The sequence below is a fragment of the Oncorhynchus mykiss genome, chromosome 6 (genome assembly GCF_057628025.1).
Source record: "Oncorhynchus mykiss isolate SJ-2025 chromosome 6, ASM5762802v1, whole genome shotgun sequence".
NCBI lineage: Eukaryota > Metazoa > Chordata > Actinopteri > Salmoniformes > Salmonidae > Oncorhynchus > Oncorhynchus mykiss.
Genome location: NC_143027.1, coordinates 65243553 through 65263566, shown reverse-complemented (window position 1 = coordinate 65263566; position 20014 = coordinate 65243553). Strand labels below are relative to the sequence as shown.

Below are 20014 nucleotides of genomic sequence, written 5' to 3'. Positions count from 1 at the left end.
TTGAGAGCTAAGGCAAAACCTGACAGAATAACAGGACCCCTCTGCATTGAATCAAAGTGAACACTGACCAAACCCATTGTTGGAATTGATCCCTTTGTCCTCAACTTTCTTGTACTATCTTATCAGTTTCAACCCAGCAGTGTTCTGAGGTGCATCAAAGTACATACTACTAGATAAGTTTAATGTTTGGGTCTGCCATATGTTCATGTAAACATAAGGTTATCAGTGTGTTGTGTATGTCAGTGGTCTGAAAAAAGCCTATAATGGATTTAATTGAACAAAAGTTTGTTTGGAAATTGAACATTAAGACCTTTGAATGAATGGGTTACATGCCAGTAAATCAACCTTACCATTGAGACAGCAGAATCAATAGATATTTCTTTATTAAATTCATAATTTTATTCACAACAGGAGAGTGTGGATTAAATCAACAGACACCAGGACAAGGCAGAGACTTGAAGAGAAGTGGTTCATCTTGTTGGACACCAGATGACCTGAGGGGAAATGAAAAGGAAACGTTTAATTATTTTAAATTAAGAACTGTAAAGTGCCGAAGATGTAACATGCGTTTCCCAAAACAGCATGCAGAGAGAACGTTCTCTTAAGTGTGTCGTTGAGGCATGTGTATATACTGATAGGATCGAAAGCAAGGCAGCACTGCTCTCGGGCCAGCTTTCTCCATTGAAATCTTACCTTAAAGCTGCAGTATGTAACTTTCTGGGCAACCCAACCGAGTTCACATAGAAATGGGTTATAGATCTGTCACTCATTGAAAGCAAGTCTAAGAAGCGGTAGATCTGTTATGCGCGCTATATCTATGCTTTCAGGGGTTAAGTTTAGCTTTAGCATCTTTTGGTTTTGTACACCAGCTTCAAATTGATGGACTATTTTTGGTTATGGAAAAGTTATTTCAGAGCAGTACAATGATTCTCTAAACATAACTATTTGAATTTTAGCAACCAGGAAATGGCGGAGCGATTTTCTGCACATTGCACCTTAACAGAATTATTCCACAATACTGACGCTGTATCAGCTCCTAGAGATATCACCTACAGCTGCTAATATTGAAGCAGCTTATTCTAATGCACTAATTAAAACTTGAATGAACATGATTTCAATATAGGCGAATGTAGCCTATACTGTAGGTAGGCTATTTGTCTTTTGATGCAGTCATCTCGGGTTTCATGTGAAGATCTTGATCCTTCGCTTGTTTAACATTTAGAGACATTGGAAACTTTGTATTTGCATTCAACTTTGTTACGCTATCTGAGGTCACAAAGACTGATAAACATTTTGATTCTGTTTCGCGGAGATCTGTATAACGTCACACGGTAGGGGGAAAACACATTTAACGGTGCACGTCGCTGTTTTACAAGTGGTCTGAGGCAGTTGGTAAATAAAATGTTTAAGTGCAACTTCAATAAAAATGTTGGGACACAACTTGGAGATTTAATGATGCCCCTACAAAGGTTGTAACGATGAACTTAGCCTTAAGATGCTTTTGAGGGCCCAGAGCATTTGTTTTTCAATGTGTAAGCACTTACCCAGAGGATGTCTATAATATGTCCATGCCCAGATCCTCAGGTGTGGAGATACCCAGCTCAATCAGAGTGGGCTGCAGTTCTTGAATCAGGTATGGGTAGATATCTTTGTGGGGACCAGATTTGTCCTGTTACAAAGAGAGGATGATCAAGTTCACCATAGGGAATATTACAAAAGGCATACAGGTTGAAGACTCCAGAAGTTTCCTAAATTACTAGTATATTATGTGAATAAATTCAAAATGAAATCCAACTTATTTTACATGTTAAACACCTTTTCACAAGAAAGTGACATACAGAACAAAAATATAAACGCAACATGTAAAGTGTTGGTCCCATGAGCTGAAATAAGATCCCAGAAATGTTCCATATGCACAGTGCATTTTTCTCAAATGTTTACATCCCTGTTAGTGAGCATATTTTTATTTTACCTTTATTTAACTAGGCAAGTCAGTTAAGAACAAATTCTTATTTTCAATGACAGCCTAGTGGGTTAACTGCCTTGTTCAGGGGCAGAACAACAGATTTTTAACTTGTCAGCTCGGAGATTCACTCTTGCAACCTTTCCGTTACTAGTCCAACACTCTAACCACTAGGCTACCTGCCGCCCCAGCATTGCTGCTTTGCCAAGATAATCCATCCACCTGACAGGTGTGGCATACAAAGAAGCTGATTAAACAGCATGATCATTATACAGGTGCACCTTGTGCTGGGGACAAAAGGCCACTCAAATGTGCAGTTTTGTCACAACACAATGCCACAGATGTCTCAAGTTGAGGGAGCGTGCAATTGGCATACTGAAAACAGGAATGTCAACCAGAGTTGTTGCCAGAGAATTTAATGTTCGTTTCTCTACCATAAGCTGCCTCCAACAACATTTTAGAGAATTTAGCAGTACGTCCAACCGGTCTCACAACCACGTGTAACCGCACTAGCCCAGGACCTCCACATCCGGCTTCTTCACCTACGGGATTGTCTGAGACCAGCCACCCGATCTGCTGATGAAACAGGAGTATTTCTGTCTGTAATAAAGCCCCTTTGTGGGAAAAAAAGAAGAAAAAAAAACTGTCTGATTAGCTGGGCTTATGCCCTCCCAGGCCCACCCATGCTGTGCCCCTGCCCAGTCATGTGAATCCATAGATTAGGGCCCAATTAATTTTAATTGACAGATTTCCTTATATGAACTGTAACTCATTGAAATTGTTGCATTTTTTAAAATTCAGTATAGCATAAAAATAGATTATGCTGTGAACCTCCCGGCTAGTCAAATAAAATTAAAAAGTCCGCTACATTGAAAGTGAGGAATTAATACTAAAGGTCGACCGATTAATCGGAATGCCAGATTAAGTTTTCACAAATCGGAAATCTGTATTTTTGGGCGCTGATTTTGCAGTTAAAATGTATTTTTAAAAATACATTTATTTAACTAGGCAAGTCAGTTAAGAACACATTCTTATTTTCAATGACAGCCTAGGAACAGTGGGTTAACTGCCTTGTTCAGAGGCAGAACGACAGATTTTCACCTTCTCAGCTTGGGGGATCCAATCTTGCAACCTTACAGTTAACTAGTCCAACGCTCAAACCACCTGCCTCCCACTGCGGCTATGGAATCCTGACCTGTTCACCAGACGTGCTACCTGTCCCAGACCTATTATTTGACCATGCTGGTCATTTATGAACATTTGAACATCTTGGCCATGTTCTGTTATAATCTCCACCCGGCATAGCCAGAAGAGGACTGGCCACCCCTCGTAGTCTGGTTCCTCTCTAGGTTTCTTCCTAGGTTTTGGCCTTTCTAGGGAGTTTTTCCTAGCCAATGTGCTTCAACACCTGCATTGCTTGCTGTTTGGGGTTTTAGGCTGGGTTTCTGTACAGCACTTTGAGATGTCAGCTGATGTAAGAAGGGCTATATAAATACATTTGATTGAGTTTATTTTTACAGGGACAGTGCACATTAATCAACGTTTCAGTAAAAGTGCCGGTTTTAGCCAGCCGGCTAATTTTCAACCGCAGTCCCTGGGTAGCTTATTAAAAACAATTACAATAGACAATCATTGAGAAGGTAGCACACGCAGAGCAACATAGGACAAGCAAGACGTAGCATACAGACAGAGCAACATAGAACAAAAAGCAGCAAGACAAAATTCAGAAAAGCAACAAAGTGTTTCCACACCTCACAAGCTACAGACAACAGACAACATGGAAAGCCGCAACACACAGCTAGGGATTATGATCACAAATCTGATTGACCTTTAGCCATGTATTCATACATTTTGTGAAAGTGTGATAGGTGGTGCAGTTGTGTGTCTGATGGCAGTGTATTCCAGACATGGGAAGCTCGCACAGAGGAAGCAGATTTACTAAAGGTGCTTATCCTTAAGGGAACTATACAGTCACCTCATGGCAGACCTTGTGGATCTGCTGCCATATGTTTGGGTTTTCTGTTTAACAAAAATAATGAGTGGAGGGGGAGCCAGGCCATTTAGGATCTTGAATACAAGACATGCGGTGTATTGCACAAGATTCTCCCAACTCAGGAGCTCATGTTTTCTGAGGATGTAACAGTGATGATGGCTATTGGGCTTCCTATCAAGCACTTTGAGAGCCTGTTTGTAGACAGACTGAATATGTTTTAATGTTGTACAGCAAGCTTGGGCCCAACTAGTCAAGCAGTATGTTAAGTGGGGGAGTATCATAGATTTGAAGTACAGTTTTGCTACCTCTGTAGTCAAAGAATTTTGTATTAAACGGAAATTAGCTAGGTTGAATTGTTTTTCCCCCCCCACATGCTTTTTAAGAGATTGGAATCAAGTATGATGCCAAGGTACTTAAAATCAGATACCCCCTGGAGCTTCTCCCCTGACACACATCTGGCTCAGTAGCATCTGTTGCCCTCTGTGAAGAACATACAAAAGTTTTTCACATTGAGATGCAAACACGAGTCACTGAGCCACTTTGTAACCTGGACCATTACAGTAGTGAGTTCTTGTGCAGCTTGTTATATGCATGCAAAGAGCAAACATCACTATCATCTGCATACATTTGATTTTCAGACCAAGTACAGACAGAAGGCAGATCATTAATGTACAGGCTGAACAGGAGGGGCCCCAGTATTGACCTTTGGGGCACGCTCACATTATAGCTACGAGTGGGCGACAGCTCATTGCTCACTCGAAGTTCTGCCTTTAAGGTATGATTCCATCCATCAAGGCAAAAGTTGAACTTGGACAATTTTGTGATGAGACTCATGGTTAACAGTATCAAAAGCCTTCCTTTAGGTCCAGAAACACAGCCCCAACAACGCCCCCTTTGTCCATCTTGAACTTCACATTTTCCAGAAGAAAGCAGTTGGTCATTTCTGTGGAGTGTTTCGCTCTGAAGCCAAACTGCATGAAGTGTAATGTGAAGGGGCTGTTGTTGAGGTGGGTAATCAGTTGTTCTGCTACACTTTAACAACCTTTGACACCACATGTAGTATACTAATGGGCCTGTAGTTACGTCAGCAGGGTCGCCCGATTTAAAGATGGCCGTTATTATGGCCGACTTCCATACCCTTGGAAACACCCCGAGACCAATAGATGTGTTGGTGACCTTAGTAATGGGGCCAATGAGTGACTCTTTGTAGTTTAAGAAAGGTAGAGTCCAGCCCAAACATATCTTTGGCTTTAGAGTTCTTTAGTGAGCTAATCACCTTGTTCACCTTTGACTCAGAAACCTTCCTTAGGTTGAGCGTCATTCACTAGCACCGAGCCCAAGAAACCAGTGGAGGGGTTCTGTGTCAGTACCCTGACAGAGTCAAAAGTAGGAATTGAAGGCTATTGCTATTTCGATTGCATCCTGTGTTACATTGTTATTCGCCATGATTTCTAGTCTTTTGCAGTGTTACTATGGTCTTTCCCTGTTAACTTTTTTAGATTCTCCCAAATCAATTTAGAATTTCACTTTGCTTCACCAATTATGTTAATAAAAAAGTTTGCCTTGGCCTGTCTTAATTCTTTCACCTTATTTCTCAACATGGTAAACCTACGCCTGTCATGCTCCAATTTGGATCTTAGTGCTATTTTTAGAGCATAATCTCGTTCTTTCATCAATTTCCAGATTTCTCCATTTAGCCAAGGAAGAGGGCTCTTTTGGCCAGGTTTGGATTTGATTTTCTTTAGGAAACTATTTAATGTTGTCTGGATTGTGGATGAAAAACCTGACTATCAGCTTCCACGTCTGTATAGGACAAGAGATCATTCCAGTGAAATTCCCTTAAATTGCATTTTCAAAATAGTGTAATTCACTCTTAGGTATTCTCAGTTGAGCCGGCTTTCTAACAGTAGAGGTTAAACCTGCTCTTAGACAGCTTTCTGGCTATAATTGTCAGATTATGTTCAGATAGCCGAATAACCATATTTAATGGTTTAATACTGAACACCAAATCAATTTGTGTTTTAGCCCAACAGGTCACCCTGGTTGGCCCTTTAACTAGCTGTGTAAGGTCAAAGGTATTAGTGGTCCGTTTGAGGGTTTCCTACAAGACTTGTCTTCATAATTAATGTTAAAATCTCCCATTAAGATGACCTCTTTCCCAAAATCACATTCCCTAAGCATGTTATTAAACTGATCAAAAAACACTTGGTGGAAGGTGGCCTATACATTCCAATAAGGGTAAAAGACATTGCACTCCACGAGGAGCCTGCCTGTTACACGAATGCAGTAGAAGCCAAGGTAAGTTGCTAGCTAGCATTACACTTCTTATAAAAAAAATAAATAATCACTAGTTGTAACTACACATGGTTGATGATATTACTTGTTTATCTAGCGTGTCCTGCGTTGCATATAATCGATTTAACAAAAGCGCATTTGCGAAAAAAGCAATCGTTGGACGCCTGTACCTAACCATAAACACCAATGCCTTTCTTAAAATCAATACACAGAAGTATATATTTTTAAACCTGCATATTTAGCTAAAAGAAATCCAGGTTAGCAGGCAATATTAACCAGGTGAAATTGTGTCATTTCTCTTGTGTTCATTGCACGCAGAGTCAGGGTATATACAACAGTTTGGGCTGCCTTGGCTCATTGCGAACTAATTTGCCAGAATTTTACATAATTATGACATAACATTGATACATAATTAATGACATAACATTGAAGGTTGTGCAATGTAACAAGAATATTTAGACTTAGGGATGGCACCCGTTAGATGAAATACGGAACGGTTCCGTATTTCACTGAAAGAATAAACGTTGTGTTTGAGATGCTAGTTTCCGGATTCGGCCATATTAATGACTTAAGGCTCGTATGTGTGTTATGTTATAATTAAGTCTATGATTTGATAGAGCAGTCTGACTGAGCAGCAGCAGGCTCGTAAGCATTAATTCAAACAGCACTTTCGTGCATTTTGCCAGCAGCTCTTCGCAAGCACAGCGCTGTTTATGACTTCAAGCCTATAAGACTAATGGTTGGTGTAACCGATGTGAAATGGCTAGCTAGTTAGCTGGGAGTGCGCTAATAGCGTTTCAAAACGTCACTCGCTCTGAGACTTGGAGTAGTTAATCTCCTTGCTCTGCAAGGGCTGCGGCTTTTGTGGAGCGATGGGTAACGCTGTGTCGAGTGTGGCTGTTGTCGATGTGTTCCTGGTTCGAGCCCAGGGAGGAGCGAGGAGAGGGACGGAAGCTATACTGTTACACTGGCAATACTATAGTGCCTATAAGAACATCCAATAGTCATAGGTATATGAAATTGAAATGGTATAGAGAGAGAAATAGTCCTATAAATACTATATTACCTACAACCTCTTACCTTGGAATATTGAAGTCTCATGTTAAAAGGAACCACCAACTTTCATATGTTCTCATGTTCTGAGCAAGGAACTGAAACGTTAGCTTTTTTACATGGCACATATTGCATATTGGCACATATTACTTTCAACACTTTGTTTTTGCATTATTTAAACCAAATTGAACATGTTTCATTATTTATTTGAGGCTAAATTGATTTCTATTGATGTATTATATTAAGTTAAAATAAGTGTTCATTCAGTATTGTTGTAATTGTCATTATTACAAATAAATTAAAATCGGCATTGGCTTTTTTTGGTCCTCCAATAAAATCGGTATCGGCGTTGAAAAATCATAAAATCGGTCGACCTCTAATTAGTACACCTACTAATTAAGGAGTTTGACTGTTCTTTTTGTACAGCTAGGTGGTTCATGTGAGGATTAAAGTCTGCTTCCACCAAATATAAGAAATAGCCAAAACCCCTTAAGTCAATAGTACAGTTCCCCTGAAATAAGCAGTGTTTTACAAAGCTACTGGAATGTTAAACATACTTTATTAGTGAATTTGTCTGTGAATGGAAGTCATTTAAGCTCAGTAATCTGTACAATTTTCAAATTTAACCATCTGGAACAAAAACACCCGAATATGATAAACATGTAGAATGTCTCACCCATGTGGAAGCTAGGTGAATTGCAATAGGCCCACCCACTTGGGAGCCAGGCCCACCCAATCAGAATGCATTTTGCCCCCACAAGAGATTTATTACAGACAGAAACTACATTTCTGGGATTTTATTTCAGCTCATGAAACATGGGTCCAACGCTTTACATGTTGCATTTATATTTTTGTTCAGTATATTATGGACATTTTCTGAAATTACAACGCAAAAATGGAAGTTATTTTCCATGTAGACATATGATAAAAGCAGTGAGTATATCCACACTTATGTAGTTCTGTCCTTGAGCTGTTCTTGTCTAATAATGCTCTGTATTATGTTATGTTTAATGTGTGGACCCCATGAAGTGTAGCTACTGCTTTCACGACAGCTAATGTAGATCCTAATACAGTGCAGTCAGAAAGTATTCAGACCCCTTGACTTTTCCAGTTTCATCCATTTTAGAAAAAGGCTGTAATGTAAATTGTTTCCTCACCCTCAATCTACACACAATACCCCATAATGACAAAGCAAAAACAGGTTTACACTTTATTTTATTTAGCTCTCAATATAAAAATAATTAACATATATGTATTCAGACCCTTTAATTTTTTGAGCACCTTTGGCAGCGATTACAGCCGAGTCTTCTTGGGTATGAGGCGACAAGCTTGGCACACCTGTATTTGGGGAGTTTCTCGCATTCTTCTCTGCAGATCCTCTCATGCCATGTCAGGATGGATGGGGAGCATTGCTGCACAGCCATTTTCAGGTCTCTCCAAAGATGTTCGATCGGGTTCAAGTTCGGGCTCTGGCTGGGCCACAAAAGGAGATTCAGAGACTTGTCCCGAAGCCACCCCTGCATTCTCTTGGCTGTGTGCTTACGGTCCTGAGTGCTCTGGAGTTCAAGGTTTTGTACTTTGCTCCGTTCATCTTTCCCTTGATCCTGACAAGTCTCCCAATCCCGACCACTGAAAAACATCCCCACAGCATGGTGCTGCCACCACCATGCGTCACTGTAGTGATGGTGCCAGGTTTCCTCCAGACGTGACGCTTGGCATTCAGGCAAAAGAGTTCAATCTTGGTTTCATCAGACCAGAAAACCTTGTTTCTCATTGTATGAGAGTACTTTTAGGTGCCTTTTGGCAAACTCATAGCGGGCTGTCATATGCCTTTTTACTGAGTGGTGGTTGAGTGGTACTGAGTGGTGGTTTCCGTCTGGCCACTCTACCATAAAGGCCTGATTGGTGGAGTGCTGCAGAGATGGTTGTCCTTCTGGAAGGTTTCTCCCATCTCCACAGAGGAACTCTGGAGCGCTGTCAATGACCATCGGGTTCTTGAACACCTCCCTGACCAAGGCCCTTCTCCCACGATTGCTGTTTGGCCGGGCGGCCAGCTCTAGGAAGAGTCTTGGTGGTTCCAAACTTCTATTTAATATTGATTGAAGCCACCGTTCTTGGGGACCTTCAATGCTGCAGACATTTTTTGGTACCCTTCCCCAGATCTGTGCCTCAAAACAATCCTGTCCCGGAGCTCTACGGACAATTCATTCGACCTCATGGCTAGGACCTTATATATACACACCGGTGTGTGTAAGTCTCATAGCAAAGGGTCTGAATAATTATGTAAATAAGGTATGTTTATTTTTAATACCCGTTTTAGCTTTCAATATTGTGTGTAGATTGAGGGGGGGGAGGGGAATAGCCTTAATCTAAAATGGATTAAATTATCGTAACAATGTGGAAAATGTCAAGGGGTCTGAACACTGACTGCACTTATACAATTCCAGAATATATACACGTTTATTTTATTGAGATGACTTCACTAGGAGTTGGTAGGGGAAGCTGTGCAGCTCACCTTGACTGCCTCGAGGATGCGGATAGCACTGGCCAAGTCATTCAACCTTCGGCAAGCACGAAGAGCTGAGTCGAGGATTTTGGGTTCAGGTACCAGGTCATAGCCAATTAGTGTGTTCATGCCTATGGGATGTGGAATGGGATTCAAGCATACACCATTATACATTCTCAAATTTGATAGTTTAAATTTTATTTTTAGAAAATCTGTCTATCCATTAGTCTCCAACTCAAATTGAAAGAAAGATTATTGTAGACCTTCGGCAAAAGTGCAGACGTATTTTCAATATTCTTTAGAAGATCACCTTTCTTCAGCTCCCAGGCATCAATGTCTGGCTTGCTGAAATAAGTGACCCAACGGGCATCAAACTCCTCATCTGTCTCCACCTTGGCATGGGAGTAGCATCGGGAGGCCAAAGGAGCTGCAACAAAGAAAACAAACATTAGATCATAGAGGTCGAGGCCTATTTGTAGATGCTTGACTGAAGAAAAAAAATATGCATACATACACACTTCAATTCTCATGAAAAAGCAGGTGAGCCTGCTGTCAGACATGTCATCTCACTACCAGCTGATTTCAAATGCAATTTTTGCAGCCCAGGGTGTTGTTTTGAGGACTTTGCCTGTGTGCTCCACTAAGATCTATTCAAGGGAAACTGACCTGTAAACATCACATGCATAATTGCAATATCAAATTAAATTGTATGTCACATGCGCAGAACACAGGTGTTCGTTCACCTTATAGTGAAATGCTTACTTACAAGCCCTAACCAACAATGCAGTTTTTTTAAATTAATTAACTTTAAAATGAACAATGAAAAGAGTAACAGTAAAATAAGAATAGTGAGGCTATATTCAGGGGGTACCAGTACAGAGTCAATGTTAGTCGAGGTAATATGTACATGTAGAGTTATTAAAGTGACTATGCATAGATGAGAGTAGCAGTATAAAAGGCAGCGGGATACAAGTAATCAGGGTAGCCATTTGATTAAATGTTCAGGAGGCTTATGGCTTGGGGGTAGAAGCTGTTTAGAAGCCTCTTGGACCTAGACTTGGTGCTCCGGTGGTACCGCTTGCCATGCGATAGCAGAGAACAGTCTATGACTAGGGTGGCTGGAGTCTGACCGTTTTTAGGGCCATCCTCTGACACCGCCTGGGATAGAGGTCCTGGATGGCAGGAAGCTTGGCCCCAGTGATGTACTGGGCCGTACGCACTAGCCTCTGTAGTGCCTTGCAGTCGGAGGCCGAGCAGTTGCCATACCAGACAGTGATGCAACCAGCCAGGATGCTCTCGATGGTGTAGCTGTAGAACATTGAGGATCTGAGGACCCATGCCAAATCTTTTCAGTCTCCCGAGGGGGAATAGGTTTTGTCGTGCCCTCTTCATGACGGTCTTGGTGTGCTTGGAACATGTTAGTTTGTTGGTGATGTGGATACCAAGGAACTTGAAGCTCTCAACCTGCTCCACTACAGCCCTGTCGATGAGAATGGGGGCGCGCTCGGTACTCTTTTTCCTGTAGTCCACAATCATCTCCTTTGTCTTGATCACATTGAGGGGGAGGTTGTTGTCCTGGCACCACACGGCCACGTTTCTGACCTCCTCCCAACAGGCTGTCTCATCGTTGTCACTGTTGTGTCATCTGCAAACTTGGTGTTGGAGTCGTGCCTGGCCGTGAAGTCATGAGTGAACAGGGAGTACAGGAGGGGATTGAGCACGCACCCCTGAGGGGCCTCCGTGTTGAGGATCAGCATGGCGGATGTGCTGTTACCTAACCTTACCACCTGGGTGTGGCCCGTCAGGAAGTCCAGGATCCAGTTTCAGAAGGTGTTTAGTCCCAGGGTCCTTACCTTATTGATGAGCTTTGAGGGCACTATGGTGTTGAACGCTGAGCTGTAGTCAATGAATAGAATTATCACATAGGTGTTCCTTTTGTCCAGGTGGGAAAGGGTAGTGTGGAGTGCAATAGAGATTGCATCATCTGTGGATCTGTTAGGGCAGTATGCAAATTGGAGTGGGTCTAGGGTTTCTGGGATAATGGTGATGTGAGCCATGACCAGCCTTTCAAAGCACTTCATGGCTACAGACGTGAGTGCTACGGGTCGGTAGTCATTTAGGCAGGTTACCTTTGTGTTCTTGGGCACAAGGACTATGGTGGTCTGCTTGAAACATGTTGGCATTACAGACTGGGACAGGGAGAAGTTGAAAATGTTAGTGAAGTCACTTGCCAGTTGGTCAGCGCATGCTCAGAATTCACGTCCTGGTTATCAGTCTGGCCCTGCGGCCTTGTGAATGTTTACCTGTTGAAAGGTCTTACATCAGCTGCGGAGAATGGCAGGTAGCCTAGTGATTAGAGCGTTGGAATAGTAACCAAAAGGTTGCATGATCGAATCCCCGAGCTGACAAAGTAAAAAAAAAAAAAAAAAATCTGTACTGAAAATCTGCCCTGAACAAGGCAGTTAACACTGTTCCTAGGCCGCCATTGAAAATAAGAATTTGTTCTTGACTAACTTGCCTAAATTTAAATAAAGGAGCATGATCACAGTCATCCGGAACAGCTGATGCTCTCATACATGTTTCAGTGTTATTGCCTCGAAGCGAGCATAGAAGTAATTTAGCTCATCTTGTAGGCTCATGTCACCGGGCAGCTCTCTGCACTATCCCAGATCAAGAGCAGTAGATGGTGTAGGACATGACCATACACTGGTTTGACCGCAAGGTCTAGAGTTTCTGCGCATTGTTGTGTACCATTGTTGCCAACTTAACGACTTTGTCGCTATATTTAGCGAGTATTCAGACCACTCTAGCCACACATTTAAAAACAATTTTTTTGACTAGAGACAAATTTAACAACTTTTTCCTGGTGTTATTGGAGACCGACGTGAAAGCACGTATTGTTCTTACTCTTCTCAACGAGCAGCGGGTGCTGCCGTGGGCCCCACCCCCGTCCCAAAGCACTCAGACGGCCTAGTCCTCACGCAGCAGTCCCTCCCAGCTGCAGTCAGAGCAGGAGATGTTGACCCCTCCGCGTCCAGACTGCAAATGAATCACGCATGCGGGAAGCCGCTGCTGGCTGATCACACCCTGGCTTACATTCAGGGCGGGATGTAAATGTAAAATGTTCTTTGTCTAAAATAAAATCACTGCACAAAAATAAATCACTGCATTTGACTCACACAGCCTCAGTCACTTACTCACCTTGTCCACTGTGTGTGTGTGCCTCTGTGACTGACATAAGCTAAACATCTAGCTGGCTAGCTCATGTCTCAGTCTAAACTGTACACTCAAAAATACAGAAAGGAGTGGAAATCAAACCTTGAATTCAGAGGCTGGTTGAAGCCATTTATTGGAGATGATACACGGGCATACTGCCTGTATTTTAAGGCTGATTTCTACACTAAACGTAGCGATGTAAAACATTTTAAAAAAACACAAAAAAAACACGACAACTCAAAAACATACTCAAAAGGCAGAGCCTTATAACAGTTCCACCCAAAACAAGCTGCCATTTATGGTTCAAAAAAAAAACTTATCTGCAAAAAATGCTGAGGCCACAATGGCATTAGCTATCGCTGAACACTGTACCATGCTGGCATGTGATCACATTGGAGAAGCATGTAGAGCTGCTTTCTCAGACTCCACTGCTGCTACCCACTTCAAAATGCACAGGACAAAGTGCACAGAAACTATTAATGGTGTTCTAGCACCATACTTTCTGAAAAAGGTGGTCGCAGATGTGGGTGACCAGCGTTTCAGCCTCCTCGATGAGTCCATGGATGTAAGTGTTTCTAGGAGTTGTGATAAGGTACTTTAGTGAGACCAAGCAGACAATTGCATCAACATTTCTGGGGCTTGTTGAGTTGGAGATGCCAAATCTATAGCCCGTGCTATTGTGGCTTTCCTCGAGAAGTGGTGTCTTAAGAAAGAGAAACTCCTGGGGATAGGGACTGAATGCCTCTTATGACGGGGATTAACAATGGGGTCCATAAAGTGCTGAAGGAGGAGTATAGCCTCATATCCGGTTCTTATTCGCTGTGTGTGTGCCATTCTGCAGCTTGCTGTAAGTCATGCTTCCAATGACACCATCTCCCGTAGTGTGGAGTACTTGGTACGAGTGACTTATAACTGGTTTTTAGTGTCTCCAAAGCGCAGGGAGGCCTACAAGGCCATATATGAGACCAACAAGTGGGGAGAAACCTTTACAGATAACCAAGGTGTGTGCCACACGTTAGCTCTCCATTGAATCTGCAGTTTCACACATTTTGGACCAGTGGAAGGAGCTTAGCCTGCATTTCGCAGTCACCAAGTCCAGTGAACACTGCTACATGGCTGAGGTTTTATACTCCATGTACAGTGATCCTCAAAACATATTATAACATATTATACTTTTTTGAAGTCAGTGCTGGGTGAGGTACAGTTGGCCATCAAGGCTTTTGAGGGAGAGCCAGTAGATCCTCTTAAGCTTGGTTAGCCTGATCAAGTCTGTGAGCAGCGGGGTGCTGAATCCACTCGCAAATGTTGATGCAAGCAAAGGGCCAATAGATGGATACATCAGTCCCAAACCGTACCTTGGTTACCTTTTTAAGTCAAAGGCAGCTGAGCTCCACCTTGCGCCTGAGGATGAAAACAATGTCCGAAAGCGGTGTGTAGCCTTCACCATTTCCCTCACTAATGAGTTGAGGGTGAGATTGCCGGACAACATCGAAGCATTGCAGTACATGTCAGATTTCAATGTGGAGGAAACGCTAAAGTACAATAAGAGCCCTGGAGAAATATAAAAAAATAGCTAAGCTCCTTGGCTTCTCCCCTGCCGGGATAGACAAGATTGTCCAGCAATGGCGTGCCAGCCATCTTAGTAAATGGAACGAGACAAAAAAAAACACACTGGGCTTCTGGAGTGAGTTTGGGAAGTTCAGGGATGCTGCTGATATCAACCCGTTTCAAGAACTTTCCATGGCTGCTGTGTCTGTGTTGTCCTTGCCACACTCGAATGCTGAAGTCGAGAGTGTATTCAGCCAGATGAGTGGTAAAAAGCAAACTTAGAAATCTGATGTCCTTGCAGACCCTTAACTCCATCCTGTACGTTCGATATGGACTGAAGCTGTCTGGTGAGGCTTGCTATGAGCACCAGCTGCCTGATAATGTTTTGCAGCTTTTTGGCATATCAGCTGCTTACTCATTTAAGTCAGCTCCCTCAGTTAAAGAACCTGCCATAGAGAGCCTTGACAAAAATGACGATGACCCACTCTTTCTGTGAGCCAGCACAGCCTGTGTGAGTGAGGGGGGGGTCTGAATCTTTTTTATTCACCTGAATTAGGGCCAGATTCATTAACATAATTCTCACATTGCCATTGACAGTTTTTTCTAATGCCTCTTTTTGGTCCATTTAGATTGTATAAAAATGTAAAACATGTTATGGTTAAAAATGTTCATGTTTTACTGTGACTTGTAGTGGACCAAGTGGACCATAAGGTTAAAACCCAAACCAAATAAATAAAAATAATAAAAAACTAAGTAACTCTTTTGGGTCACTTTTGCCAGTCCCATGCCCGGATATAGGAGGAGGGTTGGAATTGTGACATAACATTTTTTTTTAAAGATGGACAGATGAAAGTTAATTTGTAGTTCTAAACCGTTATTTGGGTGTTTTTTACTCACTTTATTGTCTCTCCCACGACGTTATTCCTCTCTCCTACAGCGTCCATCACAATTACGTGCACATGGCCAATTATGCAAATTAGGTGATGATGTAATTTAGTGACTTTTAGGACAGCCAATAGCTACTTTCCTTACTGAGGAGTTGGCAACACTGCTGTGACTCCCTCAAAAAAACGAATCATGGGTCATCAGAAGGACACATGCTAAAGTTAACTAGCTGTCTGATGGTTCTATACATTCACACTGGATATGGCATCAATTTAAGAACGTGAAAACTCTACACTTTATGGGCACCAAGAAATGTTACTTTGGATCAAATGAAAATCAATGTCACCCTGACGCAAACGTTAGTCCCATTGACTTAACTTTAGCTAGCTAGCTATATAGCTAATGCCATCTAGTCTAATCAGCGGTGTATGATCAGAATACATGTGACTTCATACTTAACGCAATGCTTCGAATTTGCCTAATGATATATATATATATATATATATATATATATATATGTCGAGTTTTGTTTAGACTACCGTAACGTTACATACCACATACCACTAACGTTAGCTAGCTAGCTTGATGGCTACTTGCTATGGACAACTGGCAAGCAAGCTAACACGAAAGGCAAACCGTTTTATGAATAAATAGACAATTAATAGGCTTTGCAGTCAATCCTACCCGAGTAGCATGGTCGTGTCCGCGTTAAACTCCGTACCCCAGAGGTTGAAAGTCGAACAACAGGTCTGAACATCTTGCCGACCGGTGAGAATTAGTGGCTAACGGTGTCGTATGCTAAGGAACCGAGTCAGAGGGACATCGAAAAGGGAAGCAATTGCGTCTGCGCAAAACCGCAGGGCCTACGTGCTAGGAGACAACCGCGCGAGGTAGGCTGTTAGCCTCACCTTTGGTGGTCTTATCAACAACTGCCATTTGGAAATAAATGCATACAATGAACATACACCTTCAGGTAATACATTCAACCCAGGGTCGTTACAACATAATTGCTGTAAATACACACTCCCATAGCAGTGTTAACCTGCCTAACGCAGTAAATAAACTGCGAGGCTACATTACCCACTGATAACTGGGGCTTTCGAATGTCTAAGGCACTGCACTGCATCTCAGTGTTAGGTGTCACTACAGACCCTGGTTCGATTCGAGGCTGTATCACAATCGGCCGTGATTGGGAGTCCCATATGGCGGCGCACAATTGGCCCAGCGTCCTTAGGGTTTGGCAAACCCTAGGGTAGGCTGTCATTTTGTAAATAAGAATTTGTTCTTAACTGGCTTGCCTAATTAAATAAAACAACTAAAACAGGGCATTGCTTGCAGTATGGTTTTGGAAGCATATAAACGATCTTTCCTATCAGTGAGAAATCATTTTAGAAAAACAAAGCTACAATTGATACACACCTTTTTATAGGGTTAGGGTTCCCAGACGGCCATATGTCCATGTTACAGCGCTTGTGTACAGAGGGAAGAGAGATTGGACGACCTGTGCTAATTAGCTATCCCTCTCTGAACACCTGTGTGTAAACGGACAGCCTGGTCACATTGACTAGACGTAAAATATTAAACGCCAATCCGGAACACTCAAATAAGTATATGTTATGTCTGGTATGTTTACATGAGACAGAAGGTTACTTAGGCCAAAAACTAATGAAGGGTGGGTGTATAACATGAACATCTAGGAACCTAAGGGTTGTGTGTTAATCTCATCATCGACAATTTTAGCGTTTGAACTAATTAGCAACTTTGCAGCTGCTTACTACCTTTTAGCTAAACTCAGCAAAAAAAAAGAAACATCCCTTTTTCAGGACCTTGTCTTTCAAAGATAATTCGTAAAAATCCAAATAACTTCACAGATCTTCATTGTAAAGGGTTTCAACACTGTTTCCCATGCTTGTTCAATGAACCATAAACAATTCATGTACTTGTACCTGTCGAAAGGTTGTTAAGACACTAACAGCTTACAGACAGTAGGCAATTAAGGTCACAGTTATGAAAACTTAGGACAAGAGGCCTTTCTACTGACTCTGAAAAACCCAAAAAGAAAGATGCCCAGTGTCCCTGCTCATCTGTTGAATGTGCCTTAGGCATGCTGCAAGGAGGCATGAGGACTACAGATGTGGCCAGGGCAATAAATTGCAATGTCCGTACTGTGAGACAGTGACAGAGACAGCCTAAGACAGTGCTACAGGGAGACAGGACGGACAGCTGATCGACCTCGCAGTGGCAGACCACGTGTAACAACACCTGCACAGGATCGGTACATCCGAACATCACACCTGCGGGACAGGTACAGGATGGCAACAACAACTGCCCAAGTTACACCAGGAACGCACAATCCATCCATCAATGCTAAGACTGTCTGCAATAGGCTGAGAGAGGCTGGACTGAGGACTTGTAAGCCTGTTGTAAGGCAGGTCATCACCAGACATCATCGGCAACAATGTCGCCTATGGGCACAAACCCACCATCGCTGTACCAGACAGGACTGGCAAAAAGTGCTCTTCACTGACTAGTCACAGTTTTGTCTCACCGGGGGTGATGGTCGGATTCGCGTTTATTGTCAAAGGAATGAACGTTACACTGTACGAGAGTACACCTGTACTCTGGAGCGGGATCGTTTTGGAGGGTCCGTCATGGTCTGGGGCGGTGTGTCACAGCATCATCGGACTGAGCTTGTTGTCATTGCAGGCAATCTCAATGCTGTGCGTTACAGAGAAGACATCCTCCTCCCTCATGTGGTACCCTTCCTGCAGGCTCATCCTGACATGACCCTCTAGCATGACAATGCCACCAGCCATACTGCTCGTTCTGTGCGTGATTTCCTGCAAGACAGGGATGTCATGTCATTCTGCCATGGCCAGTGACAAGCCCGGATCTCAATCCCATTGAGCACGTCTGGGACCTGTTGGATTGGAGGGTGAGGGCTAGGGCCATTTCCCCCACTTGCAGGTGCCTTGGTGGAAGAGTGGAACAGTTCTCACAGCAAGAACTGGCAAATCTGGTGCAGTCCTTGAGGAGGAGATGCACTGCAGTACTTAATGCAGCTGGTGGCCACACCACTGTTACTTAGGATTTTTTTACCCCCCCCCCCCCCCTCTTTGTTCAGGGACACATTATTCAATTTATGTTAGTCATATGTCTGTGGAACTTGTTCAGTTTATTGTTGAATCTTGTTATGTTCATACAAATATTTACACATGTTGAAAATAAACGCAGTTGACAGTGAGAGGACGTTTCTTTTTTTGCCGAGTTTACTTTGCATCTACTTAATATGTTAGCTAACCTTAACTCTAACCCTAACTCCTAGCCTAGCTAACATTAGCCACAACAAATTGAAATTCGTAACATATCATACGCACTGCAAAATCGTAACATATTGTACGAATTGCAATTTTACATTTCGTAAGGTCATTGGACTAACATGCTGACCACACTGCTCACGTCCCATGCGTGAGCTTTGCAAAATAAATCTACACATACATATTATTCAATCATTGCACCACACTGCTCACGCGCGCCAACAAACGTCTGCGTTGCCAGGCACTAACATAGAAGCAACTTCTATTTGTGGCGCAGAACACACTGCAAGTCCTGCCTCTCTCATCTCCTCATTGGCTTTTAGAATAATTTTCCCAAGTTCCATCTCCTCATTGGTTATACCCACGTGGGTGCCTGAAAGATGAACGGAGGTCGTTGTTGGAACACCTTATGAAAGTTAGTTGCCAATAGCCATATAAAGTCCAAAGAAGAAAAAGCTTGGAAGAAGGAGAGATGACTAGAAATTATTCGGTTGACCGTTTTATGTGTGGATTGATTGTCGGAGTAGAGGACCTTGTGCATTTCAGGTAAAATAACAACTCAACATTTATATCCCAGGACAAATTAGCTAGCAACAGCAAACTAGCTAAATAGGACAAATTAGCTAGCAACTGCAAGCTAGCTAGCTAAATTGCCATAAATGTTTAATGCTTTTCGACCTGTCCACATATTCATATAATTGGTTTAGTTTTTATTTTTCAAGCTGCGTGTCGTGATTGTGTTTGGTGTGGGGGGACACAATCAGTTTGCGGACGCACGCGAGTGCCCGGTATAGTGTAAGGAGAAACGTTAAAGTCCAATATTGGGCTAGGGCCCTATACATTAGACTAAGTGCGATAACTTGAGGATCATCAATCAATCAATGTACTGAACAATTTTACACATTTTTGTGCCAAAACAAAAGTTTTCCATCATCTAGTCCCTTAAACGGCCTGAAAATGAAGCATATAGAGCTATACTGTTTTTTACTGATGTCCTCTCCAAATGTAGGCGTCTATAATATTTCACCTCCACCAGAGGGCAGCAACAGTCAGTTCAAGTCACCAAATTGACAGCTTTCACAATTTTACCTTAACCAATGTAACACAATGAGGGACGGTTTCCTGGACACAAGACTAATTTAGTCCTGGACTAAAAAGCTATTTCAATGGAGATTATCTGAGAGTTTTGAGAGAGCATCAGAAGATGACCATACTTCTTTAAAAAATTATTAAAACCA

The 20014-nt window shown here is 42.4% G+C and overlaps 1 protein-coding gene across 1 annotated transcript; it reads right to left on the bottom strand.

Moving 5' to 3' along the window:
• Nucleotides 1-366: 366 nt before the first annotated feature.
• On the bottom strand, nt 367-16551 carry LOC110526359 (cytochrome c oxidase subunit 5A, mitochondrial). Its single transcript, XM_021607264.3, has 5 exons — nt 16144-16551; nt 10121-10237; nt 9820-9941; nt 1545-1669; nt 367-494 (listed from the first exon to the last, which is right to left on the bottom strand). The coding sequence occupies exons 1-4, from the start codon at nt 16214-16216 to the stop codon at nt 1556-1558; spliced, it is 426 nt and encodes a 141-aa protein (XP_021462939.1). The 5' UTR covers nt 16217-16551; the 3' UTR covers nt 367-494; nt 1545-1555.
• Nucleotides 16552-20014: the final 3463 nt, after the last annotated feature.